The sequence below is a fragment of the Rhinolophus ferrumequinum genome, chromosome 22, assembly GCF_004115265.2.
Source record: "Rhinolophus ferrumequinum isolate MPI-CBG mRhiFer1 chromosome 22, mRhiFer1_v1.p, whole genome shotgun sequence".
Taxonomy (NCBI): domain Eukaryota; kingdom Metazoa; phylum Chordata; class Mammalia; order Chiroptera; family Rhinolophidae; genus Rhinolophus; species Rhinolophus ferrumequinum.
The window spans coordinates 30851708-30876174 of NC_046305.1; the positions used below are offsets into that span (position 1 = coordinate 30851708).

At 39.3% G+C, this 24467-nt stretch overlaps 1 protein-coding gene across 6 annotated transcripts in view; it reads left to right on the forward strand.

Moving 5' to 3' along the window:
- RIPOR2 (RHO family interacting cell polarization regulator 2) overlaps positions 1-24270 on the forward strand; it is a 192079-nt gene extending 167809 nt beyond the window's left edge. For all 6 annotated transcript variants that reach the window (XM_033092499.1, XM_033092501.1, XM_033092500.1 and 3 more), the window contains 5 exons: positions 269-427; positions 3122-3324; positions 15843-15926; positions 19786-19876; positions 22533-24270. In XM_033092499.1, the coding sequence (XP_032948390.1) occupies positions 269-427; positions 3122-3324; positions 15843-15926; positions 19786-19876; positions 22533-22633 (638 nt within the window). In that variant the 3' untranslated portion in view covers positions 22634-24270. The remainder of the gene's footprint in view (positions 1-268; positions 428-3121; positions 3325-15842; positions 15927-19785; positions 19877-22532) is intronic.
- Positions 24271-24467: the final 197 nt, after the last annotated feature.

Genomic DNA, 24467 nt, shown 5'->3' on the forward strand with positions numbered 1-24467 from the left:
AGAAGTCAGATTATTGATGAACTATGGTAGAGGGTGGGTGGGTAGCTGTAGACAGAGAAGGGAACAAGGGAGCTTTATGGGGTGCCAGCAGTCCTCTGTAGCTTGATCTAAATGGCCGTTAAACAGGGGTATATAGATATGTGAAAAGTCATCCCTGAGGATTAGTTCACTTGCATACTTCACTCTATCCTATTCTGCAATAAAAAAGATGAATGAATGAATGGTCATGTTTCTTAAAAGCTGCTTTGTATCTTCTCTTTCCAAATAGTGTTTCGAACCCTAGTGTCCCAAATCCTGGACCAGGCCGAGCCTCTGCTTTCCTCCAGCCTGTCCTCAGAGATCATCACCGTTTTCCAGTATTACAGTTACTTCACCAGCCACGGTGTGAGCGACCTGGAGAGTTACTTGAACCAGCTGGCCAAGCAAGGTGTGATGTGTAGTGGCTCAATTTGAAGTTATCTCTGGTCATTTTTTTGTCATAGTTTTTAGCGATGGTAGTTTTTTTCTTTCCAAGTCAACAGCTGGGCTGAGATTTGATTGTTAAATGATTTCTGGACCTTTCATATTAGTAAGCCTCTTGGCAATGAACCAGGGATTTACTGAGACCATCTCAACCATCCAGCAGGGTATACCGTTACCAGGAAGCTGGTAAATGATTTAAGACTCACTGTAGTTTCTTTCCGTCATCAATGTATTCACCATTCATTGGATCAAGCCTACAGGCAATCCTATTTTATGTTGCCACTTTGGTGGTGGTTTCATAATAATAAGCAGAAATGAGGTTCCAAAGAGAGCCTCATTGGGAAAGAGAGACACATTGGGAAGGGAAAGGAAAAACGGAAAACCAAATCTAAGGCTGTATATCCAGGGAATGAGGAAAACGGCACCAATGTTGGGGTGTGGCAATGAAGCTCATTATTGCCTTCTCATGGGGTGCTTCACATATTAGAAACAAAATCAGTATCTGCAATGAGTTAAAACCTCTTTGGGAAACAGCCAGGCAGTGAGGGGCTGTTTCTGGTTCTCAAGTATGTGCTCTGTAAATCCTCTGAGACCTGACAGTGCTGGTGAAGGGGATGGGAGGAGTGAGCTGTGTGTCCTTTGGGACAGGACAGTTTGGCACAGCCCCGGGCGGCAGCAACGTGGCTGGTCCAGACCTAGGCTCAGCCCTTCTCTTTCCAGGATGTTAAGCCCTGCAACAACATGTCCAGCACAGTGGTTGGCATCACAGTGAGAAGAAGAAAATTTTCCTCCACCCAGTGCCACAGTAGCCTGAACAGGGGAGAGTCTGTGCCCAGCCCCTGAGAATACAAGGCTAGTTCAGAGCAGCAGAATGAGAAAGCCAAGGCAGGAGACTCTGTCTTAGGAACACAGGGCCTCATTTTACTATATCCTTCATTTCTTGATTCTAAATTTGTCACAGTCTAAATCAATTTTCTGAGTGAATTTCTATATTACTCAGTTTCCATCATTGGCAGTTGATGTCTCTAAGCCTCTTATTACAGGGCTCCAGGGAGCAACTACTCACCTATCAGTAGGAATGGAAAATGAAACAGAAAAAAAACGCTAGACTTTTCCATGTCTTTTTTTTTTTCTTTCTTTATGAAAGGAAAAGGCCATCATTATAAGAAAATTTAGAAAACATAGAGAAGTATAAAGAAAAAAGTTCAAATCACTCATTCTTCTACTTTGAAAAATTTAATGTATTTTTCAGTTGAATATGCCTGGATTTTAAATTTCAAAATTGTGATTGTGCATTACAGAATATAACGTTCTGTTTTTTATTTGTCATTATATGTCATGTTATTAATTCTTTTAAATATTTAGTTTACTTGTACAATATTGCTACATTTGAATGTATACTAATATATTTGATTATTGAACATTTAGGTTGTTTCCCATTATTTATTTAGTTGTTATATATAATACTATCTCGAGATTGTTTTTACTAGTGTATTATTTATAAAGCAGTAAAATTACCAGAACATCCACAGCAGGAGAAACAGGAAAGAAATTAAAGCAAAAAAATCTTTAATTCACAAACTTGTCCGTTGAACAGAGGATGCTGTTCTATTGATAGAATGTGAATATTTGCTTATATTTTCCCATCTCTACTGACCAAACATACTCTTACCTAATGTTTTTGTGGTTCATGGATGCCCATGCTGGAAATCTAGTTAGGGATTAGCATACATTCCTTAGTCATGGAACATGGTCAGTTTGTCCAAATGGGACTAAAAATCCTATTTTTTTTTTTATCATTTTCCAATCAACTAACTGGATTCCATCAGAGCCCAGTTACCTGAGCGCAGACAGAGAGAACTCAGAGTTGGGGTTACTCAGGGTTAGGGTTTTGTCAGATGGGTGTGACTAAAAGACAAAGACAACAGATTTTGCTCCATCAGGAAGACTGTAAAGTGTTTACTTGTATTTTCTTCACTATGTGTTTTTACATTTGACTATTTATTCATCTATAAGTTATTTTAGTAGCAATTATGCGATGGAGCTTCACCTTCACCTTTTTCTCCTATGACTTGCCACCGTGTTTCCCCGAAAATAAGACCTAGCCGGACAATCAGCTCTAATGCGTCATTTGGAGCAAAAATTAATATAAGATCCGGTCTTATTTTACTATAAGACCGGGTCTTATAATATAAAATATAATATAATATAAATATAATAGCAGGTCTTATATAATATATCGTGTTTCCCCGAAAATAAGACCTAGCCAGACCATCAGCTCTAATGCGTCTTTTGGAGCAAAAATTAATATAAGACCCGGTCTAATTTTAGAATCAATTCCTTTGATTATTTTAATATAAGACCGGGTCTTATAATATAATATAATGTAATATAATATAATACTAGGTTTTATATTAATTTTTGCTCCAAAAGACACATTAGAGCTGATGGTCCAGCTAGGTCTTATTTTTGGAGAAACGCGTCATTTGCCTTAATGTAGTTATTTGAATAATCTGTTCTCTTCTCACTATTTGGAAACATCACCTTTATCATATGTACTTGGATCTGTTATTATGTATATACTTGAGTCTCATTTACATTTTTAATGAGCTCATTACTTTACTGTCAGATGGTAAATGCTGTTTCCTTTTCATTCTAGTTTCCATAGTGCAGACTCTGCAATCACTAAGAGATGAAAAACTGCTCCAGGCCATGAGCGGCCTTGCACCCAGCAGCCTCCCGGCCCAGCGGGAGGTACTCAGAACGCTGGCTCTCCTCTTAGCTGGGGACAACAATGGAGTCACGGAAGCTGTGAGGCTCTACCTGGCGGCAGCTGCCAGGAACGAGCATTTCAGGGAAAAGGTAGGACACAAAATCATGGCCATCAAGCCCAAAGCGTGCTTAATTTCCTGTCATTAACATTAATATTTTGCCATTTTTATTTTATAAAAATAATTTGTTTCCGCTTATTAGTAATATATATTCTGTAAAACAATTTAAACTACAAAAATATGCTGTAATAGCTAAGTATGTAAGTCCAGCCCCCACTGAAAACTATTAAAAACTTAGTGTATATTTCTTCAGATTTTTTCTATATACCTATGTTAACATATGTACTTATTTTTCTTAAATGAGATCATACTGTTCTGTTGTGTAACTGATTTTTTAAATGTAATATATCATGGCTATTTTCCATGTCAGAACATATTGATCTACTTCATTCTATTTGATGGATTATTGGCCTTTCAGAGTATGCATATACCATGATTTATTTTCTTATTCCATAGTCATGGACATTTGTGTAATTTCCAACTCTGAAAAATGTTATAGTGAATATACATGTGTGTATTCACACACAAACATTTTATGAGTAGTTTGGGGTCAAGTCATCAGACTATTGAGTCAGAGTTAGAATATTTTTCATTTTAAAGCCACCACTCTCATAATTAGGGAAGAGATAACTTATCTCTTCCTTGGCTTAATTCAACTGCCACCAAAAATAAACATATGAGATTACATCAAACTAAAAAGTTTTTTCACAGCAAAGGAAACCATCAATAAAACAAAAAGGCAGCCTACTGAATAGGAGAAGATATTTTCCAATGAAATATCCGACAAGGGGTTAATATCCCAAATTTATAAAAAACTCACTCAACTCAACACCAAAAAAACAACCGAATTAAAAAATGGGCAGAGGACATGAAGAGATATTTTTCTAAAAAGGACATACAGATGGCAAACAGACGTATGAAAAAATGCTCAACCTCACTAATCATTAGAGAAATGCAAATAAAAGCCACAAGGAGATACCACCTCACTCCAGTCAGAATGACTAGCATCAATAAATCAACAAATAACAAGTGCTGGCGAGGTTGTGGAGAAAAGGGAACGCTCGTGCACTGTTGGTGGGATTGTAGACTGGTGTAGCCACCATGGAAATCAGTATGGAGGTATCTCAAAAAACTAGAAATGGAACTACTATACGACCCAGCAATTCCACTCTTATGTATCTATCCAGAGAAATCCAAAATGCTAATTTGACAAAAATATATGCACTCCATATGCTTATTGCAGCGCTATTCACAATAGCCAAGACCTGGAAACAACCGAAATGCCCATTGGTAGACGCCTGGATTAAGAAACTGGGGCACATTTATACAATGGAGCATTACTCGGCCATAAAGAAGAATGAAATCTTACCATTTGCAACGATATGGATGGACCTAGAGAACATTATGCCAAGTGAAATAAGTCAATCTGAGAAAGACACATACTATATGATCTCACTCATATGTGGAATCTAAAGAACAGAATAAATGAACAAGCTAATCAGAAACAGTCAGAGATATAGGGAAAAAAATGATGGTTGCTAGATGGGAGGGGTGAAGATGAGGGAGAAGGTGAGGGGATTAGAAAGTACAAATTAGTAGTCACAATATTGCGACAGGGATATGAAAGACAGTTTGGGGAATATAATCCATAATGTTGTAAAGATTTTGTGGGGTATCTGATGGACACTTGTCTTATTAGAAAGACCACTTCATGGATGGTGTAGATTTCTGACCACTGCACTGTACACCTGTAGCTGAAGCTGAATAATACTGAATGTCAACTATAATTTAATATATACATAGTCACAGGATGTGGAGTACAGCATAAGGAATATAGTCAATGGAATTGTAACAGTTGTATAAGATGTCAGAGGGGTAGTAAGTAGATTGGGGGAGGAGGGTTATCCCTTTGTGAGGGGTAGAAATGTCTAACTATTACATTGTTTTGTACACCTGAAACTAATTTAAAAAAATAAAATAAAATGGTCAGTGAAAAAAAAAAATTCAACTGCCACCAGGAGTAACAGGCATCTAAAATTCATGCACATTGGGGCCCAGTCCAAGCAGAGGGGTTGGTCCTCTGGGAGCACCTTACAGTTTGAACAGTCATTCTAGAAACTAACTTATATCAACCTTCAGATAGGCTCAAGAAATTAGCCTTCAGATAGGCCCCTTCTTGTCCATGGAAAGGTCAAATGTTGAACTCTAAAAAGAGTTTAAGTTTCCTAAGGCATTACCTAAGCTAGAGTACAGTAGGACATTTGTGTGCTCATGAGACGATAGTCCATTCTAATACCATTTTGGTCTAAAAGCATGAACTTCATATTGTTCTTTCTTACAAAGTTCTGGTCTTATGGTGAAATTAACTCAAAAGGCTGTTCTGGGGGCCAGCTACCCACACCCCCACTGAAAAAGGAGGAGATATAATTCACATATGATAATATTCACTCTTTGAAGTATATAACAGATTTTTAGAATATTAAAACCAAAACCAATTCCAGAACATTTTCATTACTCCGAAAAAAAATCCTACACCCATCAGCAGTCACTCCCACTGCACCCCTCCCTCTAGTTCCTGGCAACCACTAATCTGTCCTCTGTCTCTATGAATTTGCCTATTCTGGATGTTTCATATGCATGGAATCACATAATATGTGTTCTTTATGTCTTGCTCTTTCACCCAGCATGTTTTCATGGGTCATCCATGTTGTGGCATGTGTCAGAACATTACTTTTTATGCTGAATAATATTCCATTGTAGGAACAGACCACATTTTCTTTATTCATCAGTTGATGGACATTTGGCTTGTTTCCACTTTTTGACTATTATGAATATCATGATAATAAATGTCCCATTTCACTTCGACTTTTGCATAGCTACCATCAATTGGTTTTTGACCTCCAGGGTAAGTGACTCTCTTCTATGTGAGTGACTTGGCATCTTGTAGCTTTCTTATAGAACTAATGTTTCTTCTCTGCAGTTCCTTCTAAAAAGTCTTAACAGTTCTACTAGACCCTAGGGTCTCTTGAAAGCTGGACTAACTTTGTATCCTCCAACTTCGTATTCCCCAGAGTTCGTGACCTGGTAGCATATAAAGGATCAATGTATTGAATAAAGAGACATTTCTTTTAATGAACATGAATTTTTTTGTATTAGTTTCAGATATACAACAATGCAATATTAGACAGTTCACCCCTCACAAAGTGATAATTCCCTCTTCCCCAATCTATTGCCCCTCTGACGTCGTATATATCTATTACAGTTCCATTGATTCTATGCTATGATATACTCCATATCCCATGAGTGTGTATATATATATATATATATATATATATATATATATATATATACACATATATATATATTATAGTCGACATACAATATTATTCAGCTTCAGCTTCAGGTGTACAGTGTAGTGGTCAAGCATCTACACCATCCCTGAAGTGGTCTCCCTAATAAAACATACGCCCATCTGACACCCTACAAAATCTTTACATTATTGATTATATTCCCCAAACTGTCTTTCATATCCCCATGGCAATACTGTAGTTACCAATTTATGCTGTCTAATCCCTTCCCCTTCTCCCTCATCTCCACCCCCCTCCCTTCTAGCAACTATCAGTTTTTCCTCTATATCTCTGAGACAATGTCTGTTTACTTTGCTCATTTATTGTTCTTTAGATTCCACATATAAGTGAGATTATATTTTCTCCAACTGACTTATTTCATTTCGCATAATGTCCTCTAGGTCTATCCATATTGTTGCAAATGGTTAAGATTTCATTCTTTATAGCCGAGTAATGCTCCACTGTATAAATGTACCACAGTTTCTTTCTTTTTTTTTAATTTATTTTTTAAATTTATTGGGGTGACAATTGTTAGTAAAATTACATAGATTTCAGGTGTGCAATTCTGTATCACATCATCTATAAATTACATTATGTGTTCACCATCCAGAGTCAGTTCTCCTTCCATCACCACATATTTGATACCCCTTACCCTCATCTCCCACCCCCCAACCCCCTTACCCTCTGGTAACCACTAAATTACGTTCCCCAGATTAATTTTCAAAACCCCGTGGCCATCTTGTGATTACTGATTGTTTTATAATCCCCTCACCTTCCCCTTTACCCCCACCCCACCCCGCCCATCTAGCAACCCTCAGTTTTTCCTCTTTGTCTCCAAAACTATTTCTCATTAGTTCATTCACTTATTCTTTTCTTTAGATTCCGCATATAAGTACTTATCATATGGTACTTATCTTTCTCTGTCTGACTTATTTCGCTTAACATAATGTTCTCTAGGTCCATCCATGTTGTTGCAAATGGTAAGATTTCTTTCTTCGTTATGGCTGCGTAATACTCCATTGTATAAATGTACCACGGTTTCTTAATCCAGTCATCTACCGATGGGCGTTTCGGTTGTTTCCATGTCTTAGCTATTGTGTATAGTGCTGCAATAAACATAGGAGTGCAAAAGATTTTTGAATTGGAGTTTTGGATTTCTCCGGATAGATACCTAGGAGTGGAATTACTGGATCATAGGGTAGTTCCATTTTCAGATTTTTGAGATACCTCCATACTGTTTTCCATAGTGGCTGCACCAATCTGCAATCCCACCAACAGTGCACAAGCGTTCCCTTTGCTCCACATCCGCGCTAGCACTTGTTGTTTGTTGATTTATTGATGATAGCCATTTTGACTGGGGTGAGGTGGTATTTCATTGTGGTTTTTATTTGCATTTCTCTGATGGTTAGTGAGGTTGAGCATTTCTTCATATGTCTGTTTGCCATCTGTATGTCCTTTTTAGTAAAATGTCTCTTCAAGTCCTCTGCCCATTTCTTAATTGGGTCGTTTGTTTTTTTGGAGTTGAGTTGAGTGAGTTTTTCATAGATTTGTGATATTAATCCCTTATCAGATATATCATTGGCAAATACCTTTTCCCATTCAGTAGGCTGCCTTTTTGTTTTATTGATGGTTTCCTTTGCTGTGAAAAAACTTTTTAGTTTGATATAATCCCACATGTTTATTTTTTCTCTTACTTCCCTCGAGCGAGGGGATATATCAGTAAAAATCTTACTCCGGGTAATGTCTGTGAAGTTTCTTCCTATATTTTCTTCCAGGTATTTTATAGTTTCAGATCTTACATTTAAGTCTTTAAGCCATTTTGAATTTATTTTTGTATATGGTGTAAGGAGGTGGTCCAGCTTCATTTTTTTGCATGTGTCTGTCCAGGTTTCCCAGCACCATTTATTGAATAGACTGTCTTTACCCCATCGTACATTCTTGCTTCCATTGTTGTAGATTAAATGGCCATATAGGCATGGATTTATTTCTGGACTCTCTATTCTGTTCCATTGATCTATGTGTCTGTTTTTATGCCAGTACCATGCTGTTTTGATTACTGTAGCCTTGTAGTATAATTTGAAGTCAGGTATTGTTATACCTCCCACTTTGTTCTTATTTCTCAAGATTGCCTTTGCTATTCGGGGTCTTTTATGGTCCCATATAAATTTTAGGATTATATGTTCTATTTCTGTGAAAAACGACGTTGGTAGTTTGATAGGAATTGCGTTGAATATGTATATTGCCTTAGGCAGTATGGACATTTTAACTATATTAATTCTTCCTATCCATGAACATGATATGTGTTTCCATCTATTTATATCTTCCTTCATTCCTTTCTTCAGTGTCTTATAATTTTCTGAGTATAGATCTTTTACTTCTTTGGTTAAATTTATTCCCAGGTATTTTATAGTCTTTGGAGCAATTGTAAATGGGATTGTTTTTTTAATTTCTCCTTCCAATGTTTTCTTATTGGTATATACAAATGCAACTGATTTCTGAATATTAATTTTGTATCCTGCTACTTTACTAAATTCATCTATCAGCTCTAATAGCTTCTTGGTGGAGTCTTTAGAGTTCTCTATATATACTATCATATCATCTGCATACAATGATAATTTTACTTCCTCCTCACCAATTTGGATGCCTTTTATTTCTTTTTCTTGTCTGGTTGCTGTGGCTAGAACTTCCAACACTATGTTGAATAGAAGCGGAGATAGTGGGCAACCTTGCCTTGTTCCTGATCTTAGGGGGAATGGTTTTAGCTTTTCCCCATTGAGTATGATGTTAGCTGTGGATTTGTCATATATGGCCTTTATTATGTTGAGATATGATCCCTCTATTCCCACTTTCTTTAGGGTTTTTATCATAAATGGCTGTTGGATTTTATCAAATGCTTTTTCTGCATCTATTGATATGATCATATGATTTTTATTTTTCATTTTGTTAATGTGGTGTATCACATTAATAGATTTGTGGATGTTGAACCACCCTTGCATACCAGGGATGAATCCCACTTGATCATGGTGTATGATCTTTTTAATGTATTGCTGAATTCTGTTCCTTAATATTTTGTTGAGGATTTTTGCATCTATGTTCATTAGAGATATTGGCCTATAGTTTTCTTTTTTTGTGGTGTCTTTGTCTGATTTTGGGATCAGGGTGATAGTGGCTTCGTAAAAAGTGTTTGGGAGTCTTCCCTCCTTCTGGATTTTTTGGAAGAGCTTGAGGAGAATACGTGATAATTCTTTTTTGAACGTTTTGTAAAAATTCACCTGTAAAGCCATCTGGTCCAGGGCTTTTGTTTGTTGGGAGATTGTTGATTACTTATTCAATTTCCGTGGTGGTAATCAGTCTATTCAGGTTTTCTGTTTCTTCTTGAGTTAGCCTTGAAAGGTTGTACACCTCTAGAAAATTGTCCATTTCTTCCAGATTGTCAAATTTGTTGGCATATAGTTGCTCATAGTAACTTCTTAAAACTTTTTGTATTTCTGCGGTGTCCGTTGTCACTTCTCCTCTTTCATTTCTGATTTTATTAATTTGGGTCCTCTCTCTCTTTTTTTTATAGAGTCTGGCTAAAGGTTTGTCGATTTTGTTTATCTTCTATAAGAACAACTCTTGGATTCATTGATCTTTTGTATTGTTTTTCTGGTTTCTATTTCATTTACTTCTGCTCTGATCTTTATTATCACCTTCCTTGTGCTCCCTTTGGGCTTATTTTGCTGTTCTTTTTCCAGACCCCTTAAATGTGAAGATAAACTGTTGATTAGTGATGTTTCTTGTTTCTTTTTTTTTTTTAATTTATTTTTAATTTATTGGGGTGACAATTGTTAGTAAAATTACATAGATTTCAGGTGTGCAATTCTGTATCACATCATCCATAAATCACACTGTGTGTTCACCACCCAGAGTCAGCTCCCCTTCCATCACCATACATTTGATCCCTTCACCCTCAACCCCCACCCCCCAACCCCTTTACCTTCTGGTAACCACCAAATTACGTTCCCCAGATTAATTTTCAAACCCGTGGCCATCCTGTTTCTTGTTTCTTTAGGTAGGCCTGCAAAGCTATGAATTTCCCTCTTAGGACTGCTTTCGCGGCATCCCATAGATTTTGGGTCGTCGTGTTTTCATTTTCGTTTGTCTCGAGATATCTTTTGATTTCTTCCTTGATCTCCTGCTTGACCCATTCATTATTTAGTAATAAGTTATTCAGCCTCCATGAATTGGTGTGTCTTCCAGTTTTTTTCCTGTAGTTCATTTCTAATTTCATAGCATTGTGATCAGAGAAGACAATTGGTATGATTTCAATTTTCTTAAATTTATCAAGACTTGTTTTGTGGCCTAACATATGGTCTATCTTGGAAAATGTTCCATGTGCGCTTGAGAAAAACGTGTATTTTGCAGCATTGGGGTGAAATGTTCTGAAAATATCGATTAATTCCAATTGGTCCAATGTATTATTTAAGGCTGTTGTTTCCATATTGATTTTCTGTCTGGAAGACCTGTCCCTTGTTGTCAGGGGTGTGTTGAAGTCCCCTACTATGATAGTGTTACTGTTGATCTCTGTCTTTATGTCAGTCAATATCTGTTTTATGTATTTAGGTGCTCCTCTGTTGGATGCATAGATGTTTACTAGGGTTATGTCCTCTTGTTGGATCGATCCCTTTATTATTATATAGTGCCCATCTTTATCTTTTAATATGGTCTTCATATTAAAGTCTATTTTGTCAGATATAAGGATTGCAACTCCAGCTTTTTTCTCATTTCCATTTGCATGAAATATCTTACTCCAACCCTTCACTTTCAGCCTGTGTGTGTCTTTTGTTCTGAGGTGAGTCTCTTGTATACAGCATATACAATGGTCTTGCTTTCTTATCCAGTCAGCCACCCTATGTCTCTTGATTGGAGCATTTAATCCATTTACATTTAAAGTGATTATTGATAGGTACATAGATATTGCCATTTTTAAATTTGTAGTTAGGTTGTTTTGATCTTTCTTCTATTTACAGAAGTCCTTTTAGTATTTCTTGCAATGCTGGGTTGGTGGTGATAAATTCCTTTAGCTTATTTTTTTCTGGAAATCTCTTTATCTCTCCATCAACTTTAAATGATAGCCTTGCTGGATAAAGCAATCTAGGTTGTAGGCCTTTGTTTTCCATCACTTTAAGTATCTCCTGCCACTCCCTCCTGGCCTTCAATGTTTCTGTAGAAAAATCATTTGATAGTCTTATGGGAGTTCCCTTGTATGTAACCCTCCGTCTTTCTCTTGCTGCTTTTAGGATTCTCTCTTTGTCTTTAAGCTTTGCCATTTTAACTATAATGTGTCTTGGTGTGGACCTGTTTGGGTTTATCCTGGTTGGAACTCTCTGCACTTCCTGGGCTTGTATGTTGGTTTCCTTCATCAGGTTGGGGAAGTTTTCAGACATTATTACTTCAAATATGTTCTCAATCCCTTGCTTACTCTCTTCACCTTCTGGTATTCCTATCATGCGCATGTTATTGCGCTTGAGGTTATCCCAGAGGTCTCTTAAGCCATCCTCATTGTTTTTTATTCTTTTTTCTTTCCATTGTTCCATTTGGGTAATCTCTGCTACCTTGTCTTCTAAGTCGCTGATTCGATCCTCTGCTTCATCTAACCTGCTGGTAATTCCTTCAAGTGAGTTCTTAATTTCGGTAATTGTGTTCTTTAGTTCTAACTGGTTGTTCGTTATGATTTCTACATCCTTCTTTATGTCTTCTCTAAGCTCCTTAAACATTCTTATCACCAGTGTTCTGAACGCTGTCTCTGAAAGGTTGGTTATGTCTGCTTCATTTGGTTCCAGTTGTGGAGGTTTCTTCTGTTCTTTTATTTGGGACGTGTATCTTTGTTTCCCCATTCTGGCTGACTCTCTGTGTTCGTTTTGATGTATTAGGTAGATCCCCTAGAGTTCTTAGTTCTTGCTAGGTTATCTTATGTAGTATGTGTCCTTTATATTTGACTTGCACTACGTCGTTCTTCTCCTCTGCATGTACTCCAAAGGTGACTCTTGTGTTGTGTATATTGTCCTGTTCAAGAAGATCTTTAATTGCTTTTTGCTTATGAGTAGGTGAGGTTAACTCCTGGGCTGACTCGTTGTAAGACTTGGCTCTGCCCCCCGCAGGGTGTTCTGCTGCGTGAGGGTTGACCACTTAAATGTGGTTTGGCCTCTATGGGCTCTAGTGCCTGCAGAGAATTCCCTCTGGGTGTGTGACTTGTAGGTCAAACCCGGTAGTACTCTGGTTTGGTCTGGAGTTGGCCTCTGGATATGTTGAATCTTGTGCCTCTTAAGCTGGGCCCTGGTAGGGCAGTTTCAGAACAAAGCAAATCACCAAGCACAACAGCAACAACCACAACAAAGAAAAAAATCAAATACATTCACGTTTAAAAACACCCGATAACCCCCACTCGACACAGGCAAAGATATCAAAGATATAAAGACAAAGCAAAACAAAACAAAACAAAGCAAAACAAAAAGCAGTGACAGTCTTGGCTTAAGCCCACCAAGTAATGTCCAGGTTGTCCTCTGCTGTACCAAAGAGCCCCCTGCTTATTGCACAGGCAGACCCGGTCACCTGGTGCCCTGAGTGACTTTGGGACTGTAGATTTAAATGCGTGGGCCTGAGGGGTCTGGATGATAGTTTTTACAAAGTCAGTGCAGTTTCTGCCCTTGCCTGCACATATGCACACTGAGAGTAGCCCCACCAGCCCCGTGTCCACTACTCCTGAGTCTTAGGGCACTTCTTCAGTGTGTGTGTATATGGGGGGGGGGGGTGTGGGCGGAAGATGTCTGCCTTACTGCTGATCCCTGGGAGTGTCTCGGCAGTTGCACTTGCCCCGCCCTAGGCAGGCCAGAAAGGGTGGGGGCTGGGGATGGAGGGGTCTTCTCTCTCCCAGCCCAGCTGCGCGTCACTCTCTTCCCGCAGGCCAGAAAAGGTGGTGGCTGGGGGTGGAGGAGTCTCTTTTCTCCTAGCCCAGCCAAAATCACACTCTTCCCGGCCTCTTCCCTGGGTCAGGGCTGCCTGTCAGGCTTCCCAGAACCTGAGCATTAAGGCTCCTCTGTAATCTGACACTACTCCTCAGTTCAGGGTCCAGTTTAAGTCTCTGGAAGGGCGGGGGTAGGATTGGAAGAAAGGTGGGGGGGGGGGAAGGGGCCCAGGTATGGAGTCTGTGTTCTTTGTCCACCCTAGGGCCCCCTAGCCGCCCTCCCGGCGGGAGAAATCAGCCGTGGGATGCAAGAAAAGAGCCCACCTCCTGGTCTCTGTCCTCTCCATTCCGCCCTGGGATCCCGTGCGTGCCCGGAACTGCGGGTGCCACCGCGGTTTTCGCCGCCGCCGCCGCCGCTGCCAGCAGAGACCACGCGGGCCCGCGCATTTTCACTCCGCTCCCTTCCTTCCTTCCTTCCCCTGCTCGCCCAATTAGCGCACCTTCAAGTAATCCTTAGCTTCAAGTAATCCACTAGTCTCTTAGCTGATCTCTCCAGAATCAGAGCGAAAAGCAGAGCCTCCTCAACTCTCAGGGCCACGGCCTCCTTAGCACAAGAAAGCTCCAAATCCTGGCTGAAACATCAGACCTTGCCTGCCGGAAGGACCCAGAATTTCAGAAGCCCCAAGCTGCTCTCCTAAATGCTTTTAATCTCTTTATTTTTTAATTATCTTAATTTTTTAAATTTTATTGGGGAATATTGGGGAACCGTGTGTTTCTCCAAGGCCCATCTGCTCCAAATTGTTGTCCTTCAATCTAGTTGTGGAGGGCATAGCTCAGCTCCAAATCCAGTCACCGTTTTCAATCCTTAGCTGCAGGGGATACGGGGGAACCGAACCGGCAACCTTGTTGTTGAAGGTTCCTGTTCTAACCAACTGAGCCATTTGGCTGCCCCTCCGGAGGCTCAGTGGCAGCTCGTTGTCTTCAGTCTAGTTGTGGAGGGCGCAGCTCACTGGCCCATGTGGGAATGAAACCAGCAACCCTATTGTTCAGAGCTTGCGCTCTAACCAACTGAGACATACAGCTACACCCTTGAATTTTGGTGTAAACGTTTCTTAATCCAGTTTACACCAATCCATTTCTTAATCCAGTCATCTACCGATGGACATTTTGGTTGTTTCCGAGTTCTGGCTATTGTAAATAGCACTGCAATAAACATAGGGGTGCACATATTTTTTCGAATTAGCTTCTTGGATTTCTCTGGATAGATGCCTAAGAGTGGAATTGCTGGGTCACATGGTAGTTCCATTTCCAGTTTTTTGAGATACCTCCATACTGATTTCCATAGTGGATACACCAGTCTACAATCCCACCAACAGTGCACGAGGGTTCCCTTTTCTCCACAACCTCGCCAGCACTTGTTGTTTGTTGATTTATTGATGCTAGTCATTCTGACTGGAGTGAGGTGGTATCTCCTTGTGGCTTTTGTTTGCATTTCTCTAGTGATTAGTGAGGTTGAGCATTTTTTCATATGTCTGTTTGCCATCTGTATGTCCTTTTTAGAAAAATATCTCTTCATGTCCTCTGCCCATTTTTTAATTGGCTTTCTTGTTTTTTTTTGGTGTTGAGCTGAATGAGAGTTTTGTAAATTTTGGATATTAACCCCTTATCAGATGTATTATTGACAATTATCTTATCCCATTCAGTAGGCTGCCCTTTTGTATTATTGATGGTTTCCTTTGCTGTGAAAAAACTTTTAAGTTTGATGTAATCCCATATGTTTATTTTTTCTTTTACTTCCCTTGCCTGAGGGGATATATCAGTAAAAATATTACTCAGGGTAATGTCTGCAAATTTACTCCCTATATTTTCTTCTAGGAATTTTATGGTTTCGGGTCATATAGTTAAGACTTTAATCCATTTTGAATTCGATCTCATATATGTCGTAAGGAGGTGGTCCAGTTTCATTTTTTTGCATGTGTCAGTCCAGTTTTCCCAGCACCAATTATTAAATAGACTGTCTTTACCCCAGTGTAAATTCTTGCTTCCATTGTCATAGATTAAATAACTATATATGAATGGATTTATTTCTAATGAACATGAATTTTAACGGTTTTGTTTTGGGGTTTTATTTTTTTACCTGAAGGTAGTGCAAAATATCTTGTTTTATGTGTAGTTCATCTCAGGTACTAAAAATGATATATACCTCTAAAACCACAAACAAATCAAAATGCCCTCATGGTGTCCTTCCTTCTCTTCCAGGCCTTGCTCTACTATTGTGAAGCACTAACAAGGACAGACCTCCAGCTCCAGAAGGCAGCATGCCTGGCCCTGAAAACCCTGGAGGTAATGCCTAGCCTCAAAGCCCCTCCAGTTCAGCTTTGAGCAAGACTAAGCCAACAGCAGTAACAACGTCCTTCCATGGGCATGTAGAAGTGCCCATTTTAGCATCATTTCTCATCTCCTTTGCACTGTATATTAGTTTGGGGTCCTTTTTTTTTTCTTTTCCCAGAAACTAAATGTGACTTTTTTTTTTTTTCCAAGATTTTGTTGGGGAAGAGGAACAGGACTTTATTGGGGAACAGTGTGTACTTCCAGGACTTTTTTTTCCAAGTCAAGTTGTTGTCCTTTCAATCTTAGTTGTGGAGGGTGTCATTCAGCTTCAAGTTGTTGTCCTTTCAATCTTAGTTGTGGAGGGTGCTGTTCAACTTCAAGTTGTTGTCCTTTCAGTCTTAGTTGTGGGGGGCGCAGCTCAGCTCTAGTTCCAGTTGTCGTTGCTAGTTGCAGGGGGCGCAGCCTACCATCCCTTGTGGGACTCGAGGAGTTGAACTGGCAACCTAGTGTTTGAGAGCCCACTGACCCATGTGGGAATCGAACCGGCAGCCTTCGGAGTTAGGAGCACGGAGCTCCAACTGCCTGAGCCACCGGGCCGGCCCCCTAAATGTGACTTTTGATTTTTGTTTTGTTATAGTAAAAATGTTTCAGAAAACAGTTATGTTTTTCAATAGCCCAAAGGAATTAGTTTGCCTCTGGGTTAGTACTAGAAAAGCATATCTCAAAAGAGAGATGACATGATGATTTCACCAATTTTTATTGTGTATAAAAAATAGCAGGGACACATAACATTTGCAAAGAAGTTCTAAAATTCAATGTGCCAATAAATTTCCAGATTCTTTCCCATAAACTCTTTTTATTAAGCAGCTTACAATCTTAACTGTCAGGTGTTCGTGAAAGAGCTAAAATGTAAATGAAAAAAGTAAGCACTGAAAATTCCCAACATTAACGAGTTTACTTTTCAGTAGTCAAGATTTAATGTTTAACATACCTTAATCACAAAAAATAAGACTAATTACTCTTGAGAAAAGAATGAGGAGGCCACACCTTAGAGCTTGCTAAAATCCTGGATGGGTGCTTGGGACAAGGGGTCCTGCAGGCCTGTCTGGAAGTGAAGAAAGGGATTAACACATCAAAAGAGAAAGTTAATGACCTATGAAGAAAAACAGCTCTGGGAAATTTTGCCTTTTGTTACTTGGTCAAAAATTTACTTTCCCACGGCCAAGAACATCTACAGTGATTGCTATTTATTTGGGTGCTCTCCTGACATACAGTCCCATCTTAGTGATGATAGCTGTGATACAGAATTAGTGTAAATCAAGACATGAGGATACAGTGATCTGTATCTGTGCTGTGGATTTTCACGCTGCACAGGTTACAGTAAAAACTACAATTTTGAACTCTAGCATATCCCAAGTCTGGGAGAACCGATTCCTCCCATTTTTCCTTTCTCCAAGAGGATAGGATCATTTGGGCTGAATAAAAGGCCTCTTTCTAAACCATCGCCAGCCCTCCAGCTCACAGTGGGGTTCTGTGCAGCATGGTGTGAATACCAGTGCAGACTCAGGTCTTCATCCACCCAAACCAATCAACAATAGTTAACTTGTCAGGGAAAAATTAATGATAGCAAGCAGACACCTCACATTTTTCTTTTCTATTATCAAACTGGAAACAACCTTGAGATTGAAGTCCTCAAATCAAGTGGCCCTCCAACGTTAAGCACCCATCTGTCTCACTGGGTTAAAATAACCCAGCGTCTACACTGCAATTCACCATGTTCTGGCATCCAGCACTGCCACTACCGCTTCATAGGCCTAGCTTTCTTCCACGAAAGAAAACCGTAATTTGTCACCCATTATCAACTCCTCAAAATCTTTGCAAGAACATTTGGTTTTGTAGCAGGCAGTTACTTCTTTGACCTGCTCTAAATAGTGCTGTTGGTAGTGACACTCTGCCAGGCTCTCTTCCCCCTCCACATGTTCTCCCTGGGTAACATCTACGCCTGTGTCTTTATCATCTATATGCTAATTAATAACTCCCAACATTTTCTGTCCAGGTCTTCCTGTCCTATTATCCAGCTTTCTGTTGGATATTCCCACTAGGAAGTCATCTCAAACTCCACCCATCTCACTCCCACCTCCTCTTCTGTATCTCAGTGGATCATACAACCCGGACAGCCCGAATCTATCCACTCTTTATCCCCACTCTGTTCACCTGGATTTGAGCATCCTTTCTACCAGTCTCTCTTGCCTCCATCTGAACGCCCTTCAGTCCATCCTCTCCACTGCAATTAGAATGCTCATAATAAAATACAAATCCTGTTTAAATCTCTTACATGGCTTTCCATGATCTTAGAATTAAATCCAAAACCCTTACTGTGGCTTATCAGGCCCTCCTTGATTTGGTCCCTGTCACAAGCTATTCCCCTTGCCTAGAATTTGTTTCCTTCTCCCCACCTCCAAACACACTGTTATGAACGGGATGTGGCTATCAAAGTAGCAGTCTCACACACATTTGTGTTTTTCCACAATGTCAGACTTTATTAGAATAAAGTCATGGATCTAGCCCTACTGACTCAGTTTCCCACGGTCATTAACCAAGGCTCCGGCCAGAAGATAGCCTCCAGTAGTCAAGATAGAGCGGTTTCACACAAGAGGGTCACATAGGTTTGAAAGCAACCGAGTTAGGCAAGGTAAACAGAGTCTTACAAAAGAAGGATGAGAGTCCGGTGTTCAGCGGGAGTCCTTGCGGTGCTGGGGTATGTAGCGTTGGGTGTCAGTCCAGGCTGGTGAGATAGTCAGGAGGCAAGGTTTCAAGTGTTCCGTCTAAGACATGTGCAGGTGGCAGCTGTCACTTGTCATTTGATGCCTGAGTGATGGGCTGTCAGAGCTCTGATTTTATGCTCAAGACTGGGTGCAGTGCACCCATGTGCAGTCCGGTAAAGCTCATCAGCAGTCCAATACAGCTGTCCAGATGGTCATACTTCACGTTGCATCTGAAGTTACCTGGTTAGGGCATTCACTGGGTATGCCTTTCACGGGATGCACTGGCATGACTGTCACTTTATGACTGACAGAGATATCAAAATTATTAGAGTCCATTTTGTGTTCATAATTAATGCTCTACACACACACACACACACACACACACACACACACACACCCCACATGCCCACACATGGCTAACTCCTCTAAGATATTATTTCCTCCACGAAAATTTCTGAGCAGACCAGATTATGTTTCTGTGTTTTTCACTCATACCCCAACTCAGCCTATTGTTCATTGTAGTAATTATTTTATTTGTTTAACAATCTGCTGCTCTCCTAGACCGTGAACTCCTGAAGGCCAGGACTGTGTCTTGTCTGTTGCTGAATCCCCCACACCTGTGAACTGCCTGGTTCATAGAGTGCTCAATAAATGTGGAATAAACAAATAGGAGAATTCCCATTGTTGACCTTTATTCTCCTTCTCCAGAATGGCATACAAGCTAAATATTAGGAATTCTTAAATTAGAGATGTTTTGGAAGCAGTGAGATACAGTGAAAAAAATGACGAGAAGTGGATTCTACTCTGAAAAAGCAGGCTAGTCACTCCCTTTCTCTAGGCCTGGAGAGCTCTGTGCAATGAGGGATTTAGCTGATCATCAGAGCTCCTAGAAGTACAAATCCTGGACTCCATCCCAGGAAATTCTAATACAGTAATCTTGGAGTAGCACCCAGGAACCTGTACTTTTACAAGAGCTCCTGACACTCAGCTAGGTTTGGGAACCCTGGGTAAGATGGTTTTAAAGTCTCCACCAGCTCTGAAATGCTGTCTCGTGCAACCTCAGATACAACTGTCAGAACACAATTTTAACGGTTTTCTCCCTATAGGCTACCGAAAGCATTAAAATGCTGGTAACCCTGTGTCAGTCTGATGCTGAAGAAATCAGAAATGTGGCCTCAGAAACTCTCTTGTCTCTTGGTGAGTTTTTTTTAAGATGATGTTTACTTTTCACTTTCAAAGGGAACTGTTAGGAGAAGTTTCATGTGTACTGTTTTAGCAATCTTCTCCCTATGGCTATCTGTGGGCATGCACACACATACAAAGTAGAACTGATCCTTCTAGTCTCTCTCCAGCTCCTGTTCTGTCTGGAGGCTGAGGGTGAGGGCTGCTCTGTGAAGCCTTTCTAGATTGTTCGTCAATCTGTGAACTTGTAGTGCGGGGCAGCCTGCGGGGTCTCTGTTCCCGCTCCCCACATAAGAACGCAGGATATGGTGAGGCCAAAAAGAAACACCCACGGAGCCATAGGTAGGGGAGTCATACCACTATAGTCTTGCTGGCAGCTGGGTTGGAGACACAGGAAGCAGGAGCCACACTGTCTGCAACCTGCTGTCCACTTCTCTGCAATCTGCAACCTCCACTCCACCATGCTAACTGCAATCCGCACTTGCCAGCCACCATCTTCTTGCTAGCCCTCACTTGCTGCTAGCGTAGCCACGGCAGTTATATTAGTGGCCAATGGCTCACTGGTTACCGCTGACGGCCAACTAGCCACAGCTGATGGCCATTTGATCACAGTCGATGGCCATTTACTACCTGAGCCAGCACCTTTCTATGTGAAGCCGAGAGCCTGGAAACTGCTTTTTGGGGCTCTGTCCCCACAGCACTATTTGGACTCAAGAACATAGACGTCAAACCCTAATCAGTACAATGGGGTGTACAAATGGGATGACCAGATTGCGGTTGACACCACCTGGAAGACAATGATTGGCTGAGGTTTCCCAGGAGGCAGCAATCCCCCAGGTGTCACCACCTCACCCTAACTCTAGGGTTAACCTCTGATTACCCCTCTGGCCATCCCACCTGAGCCATGACGCCAAACAAAAGAATTGAAGTATTCATTTTATTCTGGAATATCCACATAAATCTTCCCCTTCTCTTTCTAAAGGTTTACGTTTAGCAGGTTTCATACTTTTATTCTTTTGGGGAGTTCGGAGGGTAGAGAGAGGCTTTTTAAACTCTGCATAAAAAATATAAATAGTTGTTATAAATAATTTTACTACTACAACATACTCATAAAGTGTAAAAACTAGACTCCTACAAGTCCTCAACTATAATTTGGTCAATAATACTAGTTGGAAAAAAGCCACCCTACTTTGACTCTAGTAGTTTAACAACATAAGGGAGAATCTCCTAGCATTTATAATCACCGTGAAAAATCACATTCATTGTTATTCTTTTGTATAATTTCCAGTTCAATAAGGCTTCTTTCTGCTATTGAATATAACATTCCAGGCACAGAAATCTTAGCCAGCATGTCTGTTCAAAGGATAAAAGTTATTCGTATGGCTGTATTCGGCATAGAAATTATTTAATTCTCTAAAAATGTGCCCAGGGTATTATTAGTTTGAGCTCTTTTTATTCCTTCGTGTTCTGAAATAACAATGAAGGTTAGCCAGATGTTTATAAAGCACAGCCAACCGTGTGTCTATTTCCAGTGTAACCTAAGGAAGCTGACGCCTGTTGAATGTGCCCAAGTCACTTCAGCTGCACATACATCTCCAGTAGTCACAAACCTGCTTCACCTTAGCTCTTTACATGCGTGGCTACCTGCACCCAGCCCCCATGCCCTGTCACATCACCAATTTATGGCTGAATCACCAGGGGTGCTTTAAAATATACCCATGCCTGGTCCGCTTCCAAAGATTCTGCTTTTGTTGGTGTGAGGTGTACCTCTGCAATGGAACTTTTAAAAGCCTCCTAAGTGATTCTTTCAGACTTTTGGTTTATTGGAAGGCTTCTGTTTCCAGAGACTACAATAGATTATAAATTCCATGATTACAGTCCTTTTCTAAAACCCACTAATATCGATATATTTCCAGCATTTCATGAATCTTTTTTCACAATAAACTTCCAATTGAGCACAACTAATTATTTCCATCTTTGTCTCACTTGCATTAAATGTAGTGGCCTGCTTCTTACCACTAGTTTTCTGTACTTCATTTTCCCATTTTCTAATAATTTTTTTAAATAAGAAAAATAAAACAAAATATTCAAATAATTTACAAATACATGTTGGGTGTTCAAGATAGTACTACTGACAAAACTGAACTAGCTATTGGTGGTAGACGTCATCACCACGTTTACATGGCAAAGAGTAATTTTTTTAGGTAAAGTTGGAAGCCTAAATTTGACTTTTATGAAAGATCATTTGTATGTACCAATATACTCATAGAATGTATAGAAGTAAAAGTTACATAAAAGTTCAATGCACTGAAGTCAAAGAGCAGTCATATTGAAATCCCTGATGCACTTAAAATACAATCCACGTGGCTTCTCAGGAATAAATCTATTATGTGAAATCATTAACATCACATGCTCACAGGTTCTATTTTGTTTCTCACCCTGGCATTCTTTTAGTCTCTGGCATTAGCTCAAAAGTTCTTGGTTTTTCAAAACATTACCTAATAGAAACAATATAATTAATAACAACAGAAAATTACTTTCCTTACCTAAACCTAACATTAGCAAAAAACAGTAGTTCATATCTAAGCAACTGGTATTAATTTATTATCCAGAGTGATGAATTAAAAAGTTAAGTTCAAATTGATATTCTTTCTTCCTGTTGTACATCCAGGAGAAGATGGGCGGCTGGCATATGAACAATTGGACAGATTTCCTCGAGACTGTGTTAAAGTTGGAGGTCGTCATGGAACTGAAGTAGCCACAGCCTTTTAATCACCAGTTAGCTCTGCCTAACAGCTGTCTTAACAAAAGGCCCTTTTAATCAAGAGTGTGCTGTGATTTACCTGGAATGTTTAAAAGTTGAAGAGTTCTGTTGAGGTCGTCTGGAAATCTAACATGTTATAGAAAGAATTCACAATCGGGTTTCACAGTACCCATGTACTTTTCCTTCCGCTAGTACAATAGCGCTGTGTGTAATTTAGATTACATCATTGATTGCGTCTGACAATACCTAGTGAAAGAGTCTGTCATATCCAATATGTATGGAATTTTTAAATAGCCATCTTTGTACTTTTTTGGAAGTTCTTCTAGTAGGTGAAACAGTCCTGTGATAGTTTGATGAATATGTACATCTTGTAGTTTTTCTGTCGTGCTCTCAGAGTTCAGTGGCCCCCTTAGTTACCTAATTTTACCTTAAACGCAAAGCACAAATAATTTCTTCAAATAAAAATTTGCCTGCAGAACCTGGTAAAATGACATTGTAAGAGTTTAATGTTTTTTTAATTTTTTTCAACTCTCCACTATTTCTTTTCTTCACCCTAAAAATTCCAAAAGCATGTTTCCATTATGGTAAAAAGACAGGTAGATGACTATGAACTACCTTAATAAGATTATACCCATACTCATTTTTAAAAAAAAGACAAAGTTTGAATTTTTTTAATAAACAAGAGCTTTTATGTTAGGTTGGTGCAAAAGTAATTGCGGTTTAAAAGGTTAAAAATAATTGCAAAAACCGCAATGACTTTTGCACCAACCTAATACTTTTACAATAGAGGTATTTTGCTGCTTAAGACTAATCAAAACCAAAAGCCATGGATTCAGAAAGCTGGGATGCTCTTTGAGATGGAAGAATACGAAGTTGGACAAATCCTAATGGAGCGAAGCAGACGGACATTAACAGTGATCCTTGCTTCTGTAAAGGTTACCAAGAGATTAGGAAGAAGACCGCCCTGAGGTATGGTTACTACCCCAAGTGAGGTCACTCCCCACTGCAAGGATCCCTTGGCCAAATAGTTAAATAACAACTTCAAGTAATTGCTCAAATCAAGGTATCAAGTCCATTAAATAAAATACAAGACCACTCAGTAGCTTCTATTAAATAACTTTTCTTCCTCTTAAGAGTGTATGAGGTGGGATATGCCAAGATATCAAATAATATGTGTGAGTGGAACAAACTGTGGAATAATAACTACTCTGGATGTTTTTGTATAAAATACCATTTAGATGTCATTTTAAATATTTACATTTTAGCAAGACCTTTAAAAACAACTCATTTTGAAGTGAAAATTGTTTGCCAGGCTTCCTGGCAAATAGTCTTTTTAACTGTGAAGTTATCTGTATATATGTTTGTATATTTATAAATATTATATATATGCATATATCCTTCATTTTAAAAGTACATTGTACAGTCTATAGTTGGTTGAAATGGTTCTTTTTATAGAAAGTCAAATCACAAACGCTAGTATTTTGTTTGGTTTATTTTTTGAATATTGCATGAATAACTCCATTATCTTTTGTATTCACTTCTGCATTTTATTTTGGTTTAAGGGGGTGCTTTTAGTATTGTGGCATTTGTATTCATCAGAGTTTCAATCATGTAAGTTAAAATAAAAATTATTTTTGAATTACTAGTCTCGTGTACAGTCTGCTTTATTTTTTCACATGCCTTTGAGTTGGTATATACACAACACACTACACCTTATTCTTAATTTGAATTTATTCTTACCGTGAAATTCCTTCATCTATAAATGAGGATAATATTCACTTCTCCAATTTTTTGTCAAGCTAATTGGAGAAAAAGGAAACTGCACTCCTTGAGGGTAAAAAG